Raw genomic sequence first — 15,726 nt, forward strand, 5'->3', positions numbered from 1 at the left:
GTGATCTTCTGTTAATTTCTCAGAGACTTCCAGCAAGCTATCCTCCTTTTCTGTTGTGAATGCTGAAGTAATCATTCAGTATTCTGCCATTTCCCCATGGTCATTGACAATACTCCCACTCTCAGGGGGCCAATATACTTTTAACAACCCGCCTTCCCTTTACATAACTATAAAATCTCTGAGGTCATGTTGCAGCTGTACAAAACTCTGGTGCGGCCGCACTTGGAGTATTGCGTACAGTTCTGGTCACCGCATTATAGGAAGGATGTGGAAGCATTGGAAAGGGTGCAGAGGAGATTTACCAGGATGTTGCCTGGTATGGAGGGAAGGTCTTATGAGGAAAGGCTGAGGGTTTTGAGGCTGTTTTCGTTAGAGAGAAGAAGGTTAAGAGGTGACTTGATAGAGACATACAAGATGATCAGAGGATTAGATAGGGTGGACAGTGGGAGCCTTTTTCCTCGGATGGTGATGGCTAGCACGAGGGGACATAGCTTTAAATTGAGGGGTGATAGATATAGGACAGATGTCAGAGGTAGGTTCTTTACTCAGAGTAGTAAGGGCGTGGAATGCCCTGCCTGAAAAAATAGTAGACTCGCCCACTTTAAGGGCATTTAAATGGTCATTGGATAAACATATGGATGATAACGGAATAGTTTCGGTTAGATGGGCTTCAGATTGGTTTCACAGGTCGGCGCAACATCGAGGGCCGAAGGGCCTGTACTGCGCTGTAATGTTCTATGTTCTATGCTTTCCTTGCAATGGGAAATTAGAATATGAAGTGCATTAGAACAAGTACCTACTGAAAATACACATCTGAAGAAGTAGGTTAATCGAGGATTGGGAAAAAAGAGAGGGAAAATTGTATTAGAGTGAATATTTTCAATTTGAATATGCTATGCAGATCAGTTGGGTGGAGTCTTTTTCTCTGAAGTATCATTGTAAATTATTACTATCGTACTATCCAAAAGAATCAACTTGCATCATTTCAATCATTTTTCTAGTCGATCAAGGACTCTTGATACATAGTTATTAGCAAACAAAGTAGCTAAATTTCACACAGCAACATGTCACCAGATAGCAACAAGATAAATGACGAGATAGTCTGTTTCAACAATGAATGGATATGGATGGTGACTCCCCTGCTCTTTTTTTCTTATATAAAATAGTGCCACATGATCTCTTACTTCTTCCTGTGAGGGAAGATGATGCCTTAGCAACAGATGTTGCAGACTCCAGGGCTGGAGGCAGGTTAACACGGTGCCACTATCTATGAAAGGTGGTAAGGAAAAGCCAGGGAGCTAGAGACTGGTGAGCCTGACATCAGTGCTGGACAAGTTGTTGGAGCAGATACTGAGGGACATGATTTACATGTATTTGGGAAAGCAAGGACGGATTAGGGATAGGCAACATGGCTTTGTGCGTGGGAAATATGCTTCACTAACTTCATTGAGTTTTTTGAAGTAACAACAAAGGGGACTGATGAAGGCAGTTCGGTGGAATATATGATCTATACGGACTTCACCAAGGCATTCAACAGGTTCCGCATGGTAGACTGGTGAGCAAGGTTAGATCACGTGGAATATACGGGGAGAACTAGCCATTTGGGCACAGAACTGGCTCAAAGGTAGGAGACAGGGTGGTGGTGGAGGGTTGCTTTTCAGACTGGAGGCCTGTGACTAGCGGTGTGCCACAAGGATCAGTGCTGGGTCCACCACTTTTTGTCAGTTATATAAATGATTTGGATGTGAACATAGGAGGGATGGTAGTAGGTTTGCATATGACACCAGAATTGATGATGTAGTGGACAGCCAAAAAGGTTACCTCAGGGTACAAGGGACCTGATTCAGATGGGTCAGTGATCCAAGGAGTGGCAGATGAAGTTTAATTTAGATAAATGTGAGGTGTTGCATTTTGGTAAGACAAATCAGGGCAGGCCTTATATGCTTACTGGTAAGGTCCTACAGAATGTTGCTGAGCAAAGAGACCTTGGAGTGTAGGTTCATAGTTCCTTGAAAATAGAGTCATAGGTAGACAGGATAGTGAAGAAAGCACTTGGTATGTTTGTCTTTATTGGTCAGTGCATTACCTATTGGAGCTGGGAGGTCATGTTGTGGCTGTAAAGAACATTGGTAGGCCACTTTTGGAATACTGCATTCAGTTCTGGTCTCCCTGCTACAGGAAGGATGCTGTGAAATTTGAGAGGGTTCAGAAAAGATTTACACGCATGTTGCTGGGGTTGGAGGGTTTGAGCTATAGGGAGAGGCTGAATAAGCTGGGGCTATTTTCCCTGCAGTGTCAGAGGCTAAGGGGTGACCTTGTAGGAATTTATAAGGGTACAGATAAGAAAAATATTCAAGGCCTTTTCCCTGACATGGGGGAATTCAAAACTAGCCAGCACAGGTTTAAGGTGAGAGGGGCAAGATTTAAAAGGGACCTAAGGAGCAACTTTTTCATGCAGATGGTGGTGTGTGCACAGAATGAGCTGCCAGAGGAAGACATGGAGGCTGGTACAAGTACAACAGTTACAACGCATCTGGATGGGTATATGAATAGGAAGAGTTCAGAGGGGGATATGGGCCAAATGCTGGCAAATGGCACTAGGTTAATTTAGGAAATCTGGTTGGCATGGATGAGTTGGACTGAAGCATCTGTCTCCACGCTGTACGGCTCCATGACTCTTTTCTATGTTTATCCCATAATGTGCTTCTAACAGTAGCAATGTTATGACATTGCTATGGTTACCTCCTTACTTTCAAATACCGTGATTGGTATGCAAAATGTTTTATATTGTGAAACCACCTCAGTAGCATTATTAGAGATAAATAAAAACAGCAAGTCTAAAATAAATAAGAACAAGAAACCATTGGGAATACACGCAGGTCAATCAGAATCTGAGGAGAGGTAAATCAGTATTAATATACAGGTTCCAGTTACTTTCCAATAGAGTAAATGTTGTAAATAGAAAGGACAGATAGACTGCGGTTGCCCTTTGTAGTTTGAAACCTAATTGCCTTGATTCTCATTTGTTTCCACTGTTACACTGCCAGCTTTGAAACATTGCCATCTTTTCTGGTCATATTCCACACTGTGTAACGTTGTTCCATATCAAAACCTTTCGAGGTGCTTCCTAGTAATTTGATCGCAGCCTTCTCTTTTTAAAAAGAAATGCTAATTCAAAGTAATTATTCCCAATAAAGTAAGAGGATTTACCATGCAAAAGCATGGTAATCAGACAAGCTTAGCTAGTCTTTGTGCTGGCATTAAGATGCCACCCAGGCCGTCTCTAAACAAATAAAAGGACAGGTATCCTCAACACACCCCCTCTGCAAGGCTAGGTTGAAAAAAAAATTTAGAACCAAATCAAAATAAAACTCAGCACAGAGTTGCCCAGCTAAGAAGGCCTTGATGGTTAATCTGATAATCGGTGCCAAGTCTATTGATCTCAATGTCAACTACATAACTGGAGCAGTACAAAGTGCATCCATTTCCTGGGCCAATGCACAGGGTCCTGGCCCTGTCAGTCTAAGAGTTGTACAACGCGGAAACAGGCCCTTCGGTTCAACTTGTCCGCCCTTGCCAAAAAGGCGCTCATCTGTAAAACCCTGCTTAAAATTGGGGAAAATTTAGTTCCATTATGATGCTCCTTAAGCTGAAAAGCATTTTTGATTCCATCTTAAAACAAAATTCATTCATGTGGTGCGGGCATCACATACTCACATTTATTGCCCATCCCTAATTGTACAGAAAGGAAGATAAAAGTTGATCATATAGCTGCAATTCTAGAGTCATACGTAGGCCAGACCAGGTGAAGGTGGAATATTTTCTTTCCTAAAAGGACGTCGGTGAACCAGACGAGTTCAGGCTGTCTTTCTATACCAGATGTTTATTGATGGGATGATGGGATTGATCCTATGTCTCCAGAACATGATGATACCACTGTGCAAAACTGAAGCCATTGTCATGAGGTCAGCCAGGTGGACCTCATGACTATGATAGCTCTCTGAGTGGACCAGACGAACCACCCCAATCAGGAAGCCCAGGCCTACAGACAGAGTGTCAGACTTTTTGACACTCAGCTGGCTCCGAGAGAGCTGGAGGAGTGTCAAGGATTTTCCATCTGTAAATAAAGGGTGACTTGGTGACAGAATACTGGCCTCAGTGCAGTTATTTCACCAACAACTTCCCTAGATGCAAATGAATAATGGTCACTATAACAAACACAGGAAGGTTTTCAGTCCCTATTAGACAGTCTCCTCTTACCACGAATGAGTCTCTTTGGGGAGATGATGATGGAAGGGATAGAAAGGGGGGTTGAAACTGGCCGAATTTAAAAGGATAAGGGCTTCAAAATGGTGCAATTCAAACACAGGTACAAGTGTTTCACGCTTGTGACTAATTAAGAATTTTGTTTTTCTTTGACATTTCAGCACTTCATTCTTATGAAAGTATTGTCTCCCAATATCCTGTCTAAGTGGCTATTTTGTGTCTCACAGACAACCTGGTACGTGTGTACCACTGAAGGTACTGCCAAAACTGAAGCTGATTCAGTCTTGAATTAATCCCACATATATAACACTGCGCAGCATAAGCACTGGGTGAAGAGAGAGAGAGAGGCAGGCTTGCATCTCTACAGTGCCATTCATGAGCATCTATGGAGGCCATGTTTAGGCAGAAATGAGATGACTTCTCATCTACCTACCGCTGCTGTCATATTTCTCAAAGCCAAAACACTGATTTCTCTTCACAAAAAGGGTTTAGCATAAGATTCTACAATAAGCTGCTCTAGAAAATGGAAGTTCCAAGGTGAATCAGTCCACTCAAACCTCATTTGCATCTGGAAAGGATTGCCAGTCAACTGGAGGAATGCAGACTTTTCTCCCCAGTCTCTTTACCCTGCAGCACAGGTCATTTCTTGCAACCCAAGACTGTCCAAACCGACTGAGCAGAGTCACAAACCTGGGACTTTCTACACAATGCCATGTAAATTGGGGTTAACAGGTTATAGAGTTATAATTACAGCAAGGAGAACGTGCTAAGGGTTGTGGATTCTGAATTGTTTAATCAAAAAACTTATTTTGATTTTTTTTTTTTAAGTTCCATGGAGTTTATTGGCTGCTGAGCTACATAACCAATGAGATTAGAAAAGTAAACTGAAAATATTAAGACATTTGTAATGACAAGGCTGAAAATACACAGCAGGCATATCAGAATTGATACAAAAAAATGAGTGGGGGAATGGGTCGGGAGTTAGTTTTATCCTTCCTTAGTTTTATCAAAAAGTTCTGAAATGTTAATCTGTCTTTTTACACATGCTACTCACCCGCTGTACATTTCCAGTGTCTCTGGGTTTCAAGTCATTACAAATGGACTTGATCAGGCAACGTTTTGTTTTAAAGGAAGAATTGAGACGTTTGCCACCTACCAAACATTTACCAACGCGGTCACCCAGCTTCTTGGAAATGAGAATAAAAATAGCTTAGAGGCTGTCAACTTGAAGCAAACTATGCTGAGCAGAAGACCTGACAAGAAAATAAACATCGCTTGGGGAAACAAAGAAAGTCCATTGACTATTCTGAAATGATAAGTGATTCATTCAAAAAACTCATTGGCCGCTTTCTGAAATCCCTCACTTGATCTGCTTCAACTTCTGTCCCCAGACCCAGAGTTCTCCAATGACCTGCAAATAAATTTAGAGAACAATGTTAAAACAGATCAAACCCCCCATCACCATCAACATTCACATGCAAAGTTCAGCACATAACAGCAAACACTGTGACACTTCCACCTTAAGCTGTTTTTCTTTATTCTTTCAAAAGTGGGCGTCACAGTCAAGAGCAGCAAATGCAGAGGTACTTCAAACCCCTTCAGTGCAGAGAGATCCAGGTGTCCTCATACATGAGTTGCGCAAAGCTCATATGCAGGTACAGCAGATAATAAAGTGGGAAAATGGAGTTTTATTATTTCTTGCTCAAGGAATGGAGTATAAAAGTAAGGAAGTGCTGTTGCAATTGTACTAGGTACTACTGAGACTGCATCTGGAGTACTAAGTACCATTTTGACCAAATTACTTGAGCAAGAATGTAACTGCACTGGAGGCAGTACACAGTAAATTCACTAGATTAATTCCAGAGATTAGAGGCTTGTTTTATAAGGAGAGTTTGAGCAGTTTAGGCCAGTACTCAGTAGAGTTTACAAGAATGAAATGAGATCCAACTGAGGTATACAGATGCTAGAGGGAATTGACAAAGCAGATGTACAAAGGATGTTTCCGTGGAACAGGATCTAGAACAGGACATCATAGTTTAAAGCTAAGGGGTGAAAGGGTTGTGGAGAGTGGACAGGACAGTGAAGTTGAGGCTGAGACAGAGGTGAGATCATCCATGATCAAGGAGCTGAATTGCCTATTCCTGCTCGTAGTTTTTATGTTCTTATTCTCTCCAATTGCCCTTGAACTGATTAGCTTGATTGGACAAAGCAGAAGGCAGTTATGTATCAATCACATTGTTGGGTCTAGAGTCAGACCAGACCGGGTAAGGATGGCATAATATCTTCCCCAAAGGATATGGGTTTTCACCATGATCGATGACATTTACTGGCCAGCATTTTCAGACTTATTTATTGAATTTTAAAATCCATCAGTTTCCAAAGTTGGATTAGAACTCATGCTCCTGCCTGGACCTCTAGGTTAGCTATCTGGTGATATTACTACCAAGTCACTGTCTTCCTGCAATTGCATTGGCATTGCAAAGTGGAGTTCAGAGTTGTACAAAGCAACTAATACAGCAACCAGAATGCTAAGATCTGGGCTCTACAACAATGGAATACAAGACAGTACAAGTCAGTTGTGCATAAAGTACAGAGTGTATTGTCGTGACCACCATCTTGAATGCCGCCCATTGTGATTCCTTTTGTTATAACCTTGTTCAAAAAGAACGCAAAGGTAAGACCAGCTACAACCAATTCAGTTTAACTTAAGTTATGGGCAATCTTCTACAAACAATAATTCAGAGCAAATTAATTGTCACGTGGACAAAAGTGGGTTAATTAAGGAAAGCCAGCATAGACTTCTTAAAGGAAAATTGTGTTCAACTTACTTAGAGATTTTTTTTTGAGGAGGGTAATGCTGTTGGTGCAGTACACGTGAACGTCCAAAACGCTATGCTAAAATATTGTTAAACAGATATGTAAGGATAAAACAGACAGAAGCAACATGGCTGATTAATATAAAAATAGAGTTGAGGTTAAATAGATGCTGTTTGGGTTGGTGGGGGCAGGCCTGTAGTGGAGTCCTTCAGGGGTCAGTGTATGGACTTGTGCTCTTCCAGATACACGTCTGTGACACATTAGTGGCCTAGACTTCTGGGCAAAACTTCAAAATTTGAGAATGATATGAAAGTATTGTCAAACGAGCATAGAACTTCATACAGAAATATACAAATTGGTGGAATGAGCAGACAAATGGCAGATGATATTCAATGCCAAGAAGTCTGAACTGATTTATTTTGGTAGAGACAGTATAAAATAAAGGATACGGCCACAAAGGGAGTGCAGAAGCAGAGGGACCCGGAGGTATATGCATAAACCATTGGAAGTGTTAGGTCAGATTAACAGTACAGTTAATATAGCATTCTGAATCCCGAGCTCTATTAATAAGGGCATGAAAGACAAGAGCAAGAAAGGTATGTCATACATGCAAAAAGCACCATTTGGCCTCAATGTCGATCTTAGCTTCTTACGTGGATGAGGACTCCACATCCCTCTATCCTGGTCTGCAGTCTTTTTCTATTTAAATAATATTTGGGTGCTCTATTGTTTGGGTATAAAGTACAAGAGCAGAGATGTTTTGCTGAATATATACGAGACACTGGTTAGATCTCAGCTGGAGGACTGTGCAGCATGTAGAGTACCGGAGTCTTTTTCTTCCACAGCAGTCCCTCCATTAGTGAGTCTGTCACTCCCTGATAATCTGATAGTCCTCAATTTCACCTTCCTGCCTTTCTTCCCCATTATCTTTGATTCCCTTACTGATTAAGCATCTGTCTTTCGGCCTTGAACATACTTAACAACCAGTCTCAACAGTCCTCCGCGGTACAGAAAAACCTATCTAGTTCACTAATGTCCTTTAGGGATGGAACCTGGCATCCTTACCTGGTCTGGTCTACAGGTGACTCTAGACCCACAGCAACGTGGTTGACTCTTCACTACCCTCTGGGAAATTAGGGATGGGCAATAAATGCTGCCTAGCCAGTGACACCCTCATCCGTGAACGAATTTAAAAAATTAGGGGACCGATCTTATTCAGTTTTCCTGCTGTGGTCTGACTAGCGTCTTGTATAATTTTAGACAGGCCTACCTAATTATAATCAGGACCTTTCAGTGTTATGACAGGAGTAACTCGATGGGTTATACTGAATGATAACATGAGCAACATACCGTAGAGTTTATTTTTTAATGCTAAGGCAGAGTGCTTCCTGAATTCAGTCCTGGTCTCCCTGCTACAGGAAAGACATTGTGAAACTTAAAAGGGTTCAGAAAAGGTTTATAAGGATGTTGCCAGGTTTGGAAGGTTTGAGCTAAATAGGCTGGGGCTATTTTCCCTACAGCTTCGGAGGCTGAGAAAAGTGACCTTACAGAAGTTTATAAAATCATGAGCAGCATGGATTGGGTGAATTAGTCAAGGTCATTTCCCTAGGGTAGGGGAGTCCAAAAAGTTGGGGGGCATAGGTTTAAAGAGAGAAGGAAAAGATTTAAAAGGGTCCTGAGGGTCAACCTTTTCACGCAGAGGGTGGTGCGTGTATGGAATGAGCTGCCAAAGGAAATGGTGGAGGCTGTTACAATTGAAACATTTAAAAGGCATCTGGATGGCTACATGATTAGAAAGGGTTAAGACGGTTATGGACCAAATGCTGGCAAATGGGACTAGATTAATTTACAATATCTGGTCGGAAGGGCCTGTTTCCGTGCTGTACAACTCTATGTCTCTAACTCACCTTCAGGAGCTGGGTGCGACAAGGATTAAAAACACAAGCAACAATCTGGAACCTCACTTACAGCCATTCTGTGCATTAGACTAGATAGAAAGCATTTAAGCCATGTGGTTCTATGGAAGGACGAATCTCAATTACATTCTATACTGTCTTCACATTCACACGTGTATAATTAGGAAGCCGACATTTCCTATAAGGAACCTAAAAAGATTAAGCCAACTGCAGCACCTTCTAAATCATGAACTCCCAGAAGGATAAGAACCGTGGATACATGGGAACACCACCTTCAGTTTCCCTGCCCCAAACTATTTGCCATCCTGACTTGGAAATATATCGCTATTCCTTCCATGTCACTGGATCAAAATTCTGGAACTCCCTCCCTAACAGCACTGTGGGTGTCCCTATACCCTGATGTCTGCAGCACCAACTTCTCCAGTGCAATTAGGGATGTGAGATAAATGGCTAATAACACCCACATATGAATATAAAATGCATCACCACAGCAATCCATAGTTAGGACTAGCACTCGCTTCAAAATCTTTTCTGAATACTTCAGGTACTCACTTTTTGGTCTCCAAATCGTAATGAGCTTTTTATAAAGTTTTGAAACTTCTGTTTCGTCTTCGGTAGGTGCTGCCCCTAGGAAGTAGAATGAAGCAAGTCAGTGTCACAAAAAGTAAAGTATTTTTTGCACTTTACTGAATGGGATCAGTACTAAAACAATCAAAATATATGACATGTATATAAAAGATACGCTCTATCAAAGAAAAGCAGAAAGTGGTAGTACGAGCAAGCACTGGGAGTGAATGGGTGACAGAGTGCTGTGGAGAACATTGATCAGACAGCATCAGATTGTAAATGAGAGCCATGGATTCTCCATAGTGTGGAAGCAGGCCATTTGGCTCATTGGAGGGTCATGGTGGACTCAAAAAGCATTCCACCCAGACCCACCCCCCTACCTTATCCCTGTAATCCTGCACTTTCCACCTAGTTTACACATCCCTGGACACTTTGGGCAATTTTATCATGGCCAATCCACTTAACTTGTACATCACTGGACTGTGGAAGGAGACCAGAGCACCCGGAGGAAACCCAGAGGAAAAGATAGAGCAAAAGGCAAAATCAAGTGAAAAGCGAGTTTGATGGTGGTGGTGGCGTTGGGTGGGGGGCAGTGCAGGAGAAGGATGTGTTTTTTTTTTAAAATAGGTTTTTAAGAATGCCTGAAGACAGGAGAACACAGGTCTCTGATGGCTACTGTGACTGTGCCACACACCAGCAATGAAAAGAAACATAAATCTTGCTATCCAACATGAATGTTGTACAAAACCTGAAAATGTTAAAAACCGAGCAGCTCAGGCAGCACTTGGAGGGAAAATGAGTTTGTTTCAGGTCTCGCCAGCATTTACTGTTGGTATTTCAGACTTCCAACATCTGCAGTACTTTGCTCCTGAATGAATTTTAACAGATTTCTTCAAAACAAAATGAATTAAGCCATCAACACCTCTGAATAAAAGAAGTGGTTACCTTCTCAACCATGGCCTTCAGTTTGTCTTTTATTTCATCAACAGTGGGTGAAACCTTGGCAGGTTTCAGTTGTTTTGATTTGTCTTCCTGCTTTTGGTTTGTATCTGGAGTCTGTCAAAGGCAGGGGCAAACAGCATTAGTTTACTTCATATAATAATAAACAAGCAACCGAACCGATCGTCAAGCAGCTTTTCAAACTCTGAACCTGGCTTCTATTAAGAATCTGGTTCTCAAAAGGTACATAAAAAGGAATATACCACACAGCAAGGCTCAAATTTGCAACCTGCCATAATAAAGTAAAAGGTCACAACTGAGCAATCTTAATCCCCCCAAAAGCAGCAATAATTAGGCTCCACTGGTCCTCAGAACATACCTACTTAAAGCTCTCCTGCACCTTTGTGGCCTCAAAAGATAGACCTGGCTAGAGAAAGTTTTCTCCAAAGTAATCTCCTTACGTTTCACAGAACTGTATTGCACAGAAGGAAACCATTCAAGACAGCATGAATGAACATAAGAAATAAGAGAATGGGTTCCAGGGATGAGGGACTGCATCATATGGTTCTGCTTTTCTTTTCGGGGTGGAGCCAGAAGAATTTCAGAATCCCTACAGTGAGAAACAGGCCCTTGGACCCAACAAGTCCACACTGACCCCAGGAGCCTCCCATAAACCCATTCCCCTATAACCCACCTAAGCTACACATCCCTGAACACTACAGGCAATTTAGCATGGCCAACCCACCTAACCTGCACATCTTTGGACTGAGGGAGGAAACCGGGGCACCCGGAGGAAATTCATGCAGACACGGGAGAACGCGCAAACTCCACACAGTCGCCCGAGGGTGGAATTGAACCCGGGTCCCTGGTGCTGAGAGTGCTAACCACTGAGCCACCATGCCGCCCAAATGCTGCCCCAACGAAGAGCCTTCTCCTTTACTTAATGAAAAATTAAGCAAATGACACAGGGATTGAAAACGTAAGAATCATACTAAAGTACTTCAAGGCTCCGTCAGTGAAAACAATGCCAATTAGAAATTCAGCCTCAAACAGACAGGTTCAATTTCTCTGTCCTAAGATCACAAAAAATGTGTCAGATTTGGCGTCAAGACTTTTGAGGAGAGGGGAGGAGAGGAGGAAGGCAGACAACCTTTCTTCATTAAGGTTCTTGAGTATGTTTTGGGGTTAATTTAAATTTTCCAAATCCTGAAAGGAGCTCATCTTATTCGCACTTCACTGACTGTCATCAATTCTACGATTAGACCTCTCTCTTGGACAGCCATCTAGGATGAAGCCAATTAGTTTACAAACACAATGTCAATATTTGATTCCGAGATGAGCTTTTGACTCCGTATTGATGTCATCACTATGGCAGTCTATTTAAACATATCAACTAGTGGAAACAAAATAACACTCTTTGCCCTGTCAAAATTATTAAAAATTTTTGAAAACTTCAATAAGATCACTCTTAATCTTCTTGCTCCATACAGGATAAGTCCAACTTCTCTAATCTCTGTTCTGAGGAAGGGTCACCGGACCCGAAAGGTTAACTCGGTTTGTTTCCTTCACAGATGCTGCCAGACCTGCTGAGCTTTTCCAGTAAATTTGTTTTTGTTCTCTAATCTTTCCTTGTATCTAAAATCCCTTATTCCTGGTATCATTCTAGTGAATCTCCTTTGCACTCACTCTAGTGCTTTAACATCCTTCTTTAAATAAAGTGCCCGGAACTATAATATTGCTTGGCTTTGCCCCCCTTTTAAGCTCATTTGCTACTGAAACCCTCATCCATACCTGTGTTACCTTCAGACTCTAGTCTGGTACACTCCTTGATAGTCTTTCACATTCTATCCTCCGTGAACTCTAAGTCATCAAAAACTATGCTGCCCTTGCCATAGCTCACAACAAATCCTGCTTCTCTAACACCCCTGTGCTTGTTGACCCACACTGGTTCTACAACACAACATTCTCGTTTTTAAATTCTCATTTTGGTTTCCAAAATGCTCCATGGCCTTGTATTTACCTCTCACCGTAATGTGCTACACAAGCCTCCAAGATATCTGTGTTTCTCTAACTCTGCCCCTTAGGCACTCCCAATTATAACTACTCCACCACTGGTGGTTATGCCTTCAGTTGCCTGGGTCACAAGCTCAGGAATTCCCTTCCAGCAACTGTCTGCTTCATTAAATTCCTCAAAGGAGGAAAGTAAGGTAAAATCATAAAGTCAGAGTTGCACAGCATGGAAACAGACCCTTCAGTCCAACCAGTCTAGGCCATCCAAATACTCTAAATTAATCTAGTCTCATTTGCCAGCATTTTCCCCATATCCCTCTAAAGTGTTCTAATTCATGTACACATCCAGATGTTTTTTAAATGTTGTAATTGTACCAACCTCCACCACTTCTTCTGGCAGCTCATTCCATACACCCACTACCGTCTGCATGAAAAAGTTGCCCCCATATGTCCCTTTTAAATCTTTCCCCCCTCACCTTAAACCTATGCCCTCCAGTTTTGGACTCCCTTACCCTGGGAAAAAAAGACTTTGACTATTCACCTTATTACGTGCCCCTCATGATTTTATAAACTTCTGTAAGGTCACCCCTCTCTTAAAAATACCTTCTTAACACCATCATATGTGGTGCAGTGTCATAATTTGTTTTATTATGCTCCTTTAAAGTGTCTTGGGACTATATAGTGCTACAGGCACAACACAAGTTGCTGTTGCAAACAGCCACTAACCCGCAGCATGAAATTGTATTTGAGATATGCTGATCTTGCTGGGTGAATTCCAGACTGATGTAAACTGGAGGATGCAATTAGAAGTGGATTTTCTTTAACATTATTTGTGCTTAGTTTTATCCATTCTACATGCAATCTTCTTCCATTTCCTACCTAAAACAATAAAGTGCAAGTTCTTCCTCTTCAGTGTTCCTCAGGGTCGAACTCAAGAATCAAAAGTTTCTTGTCTTATTCAACAGTTTTTCAGCATCTCAAGTCTGGTCCATCATTATCCCCCACCTGCTACAATCTATACCATTTGAAAGCTCAACCTTATTATCAATAAACTCTGACATTACTCTTTTCAACTTTCGTGTTTCCCTACAGACTGCCCCTTGTACCTCACACAAATGTTTCTCAGTAATAATAATTTATTGAAAGGTGGCCATTAATTCTCAAGTTGAGAAGCTTGTCTGCAATTCATTGTGGCCTGCGTTATACCTGACCCAACAAAAACTCTAGACACTGGATGCCAGGAGACAAAAGGCATTCCATTCCCTAATATGGTCATCACTCACCTGAATGAGTAAATTAATGATGCTTTCCCTTTTGAAAAATAAGGTAAAGTAATGAAGAGCCTTGAGAATTAACAACAAAACAAAAATTCCAATTGTAAATGAATGCATCACATCAATGTCTTCTTACATCAGTCAGATCAAAGGCAATGTTATTATAGGATACAGAAACCACATTCAAATCCCTTGGAAGCTGGCTTATGGCCAGCACAGTAGATTTTGATTCTTCAAAGGACTGCGACATGAACCACTACGTGACCAGCAGGAATAGTTTATTTCAAAAACAATAGGCCTTTTCCACCAGGGGTTCAAGATCCTTGCAAAATTTCCTGCCCGTTTCTCTTTGGAATTCCTTCACATGTCAGATGACATTTGGAAGGCATTTCTGTTGAAAATCCATGGGTCACAACCGCGGAATCCCAGCTGTAATAGCTGCAATGCAGCTATTGTCCAGTGCCACATGAGAGCGGTAAGGAGGACGACAGAATATAGACAGGAAAGGGATTTGCACAAGGTATAGCAGGCTCCAATCAGCCCTACAATGGCCTCCAACCTCATCGTTCCCCAACCTTGCACTGCCCGCTTCTATCTCCTTCCCAAAATCCACAAACCTGAATGCCCTGGTCGACCCATTGTCTCCGCCTGCTCCTGCCCCACCGAACTGATCTCCAACTATCTGGACTCCATTTTCTCCCCCTTGGTCCAGGAACTCCCTACCTATGTCCGTGACACCACCCACGCCCTCCACCTTCTCCAGAACTTCCAATTCCCCGGTCCCCAACACCTCATCTTTACCATGGACGTCCAGTCCCTCTACACCTGCATTCCCCATGCAGATGGCCTAAAGGCCCTCCGCTTCTTCCTGTCCCGCAGGCCCGACCAGTCCCCCTCCACGGACACCCTCATCCGCTTAGCCGAACTCGTCCTCACCCTCAACAACTTCTCTTTCAATTCCTCCCACTTCCTACAGACAAAGGGGGTGGCCATGGGTACCCGCATGGGCCCAGGCTACGCCTGCCTCTTTGTAGGTTACGTGGAACAATCCCTCTTCTGTACCTACACCGGCCCTAAACCCCACCTCTTCCTCCGTTACATTGATGACTGTATCAGCGCCGCCTTGTGCTGCCACGAGGAGCTCGAACAGTTCATCCACTTCACTAACACCTTCCACCCCAACCTTAAGTTTACCTGGACCATCTCTAACACCTCTCTCCCTTTCCTGGACCTCTCTGTCTCCATATCGGGCAACCACCGAGAAACCGATATTCACTTCAAGCCCACCGGCTCCCACAGCTACCTAGAATACTCCTCCTCCCACCCACCTTCCTGCAAAAATGCTATCCCCTATTCCCAATTCCTTCACCTCCGTCGCATCTGCTCCCAGGATGAGGCATTCCACTCCCATACATCTCAGTTGTCCTCGTTTTTCAAGGACTGTAACTTCCCCCCCCTCAGTGGTCGAGAACGCCCTCAACCGTGTCTCCCACATCTCCCGCAACTCATCCCTCACACCCCATCCACGCAATAAGAACCAAAAAAGAATCCCCCTCATCCTCACGTACCAGCCCACCAACCTCCGGATCCAACGCATCATCCTCCGACACTTCCGCCATCTGCAATCCGACCCCACAACCAAAGACATCTTTCCCTCCCCACCCTTATCTGCTTTCCGGAGGGACCACTCTCTCCGTGACTCCCTTGTCCGCTCCACACTCCCCTCCAGCTCCCCACACCCGGCACTTTTCCCTGCAACCGCAGGAAGTGCTACACCTGCCCCCATACCTCCTCCCTCACCCCCATCCCAGGCCCCAAGAAGACTTTCCACATCAAGCAGATGTTCACCTGCACATCTGCCAATGTGGTATACTGCATCCGCTGTACCCGATGTGGCTTCCTCTACATTGGGGAAACCAAGCGGAGGCTTGGGGACC

General features: G+C 43.0%; 1 protein-coding gene across 1 annotated transcript in view; it reads right to left on the reverse strand.

Annotated features, from left to right (window-relative positions):
* Positions 1–3,697: 3,697 nt before the first annotated feature.
* The window catches only part of npm1b (nucleophosmin 1b), a 107,160-nt gene continuing 95,131 nt past the window's right edge, over positions 3,698–15,726 (reverse strand). The window contains exons 8-10 of the mRNA XM_048595737.1: positions 10,512–10,622; positions 9,552–9,626; positions 3,698–5,677 (exon numbers count right to left, since the gene is read on the reverse strand). Of these exons, the coding sequence (XP_048451694.1) occupies positions 5,627–5,677; positions 9,552–9,626; positions 10,512–10,622 (237 nt within the window). The 3' untranslated portion in view covers positions 3,698–5,626. The remainder of the gene's footprint in view (positions 5,678–9,551; positions 9,627–10,511; positions 10,623–15,726) is intronic.

The sequence above is a fragment of the Rhincodon typus genome, chromosome 1 (genome assembly GCF_021869965.1).
Source record: "Rhincodon typus isolate 14 chromosome 1, sRhiTyp1.1, whole genome shotgun sequence".
NCBI lineage: Eukaryota > Metazoa > Chordata > Chondrichthyes > Orectolobiformes > Rhincodontidae > Rhincodon > Rhincodon typus.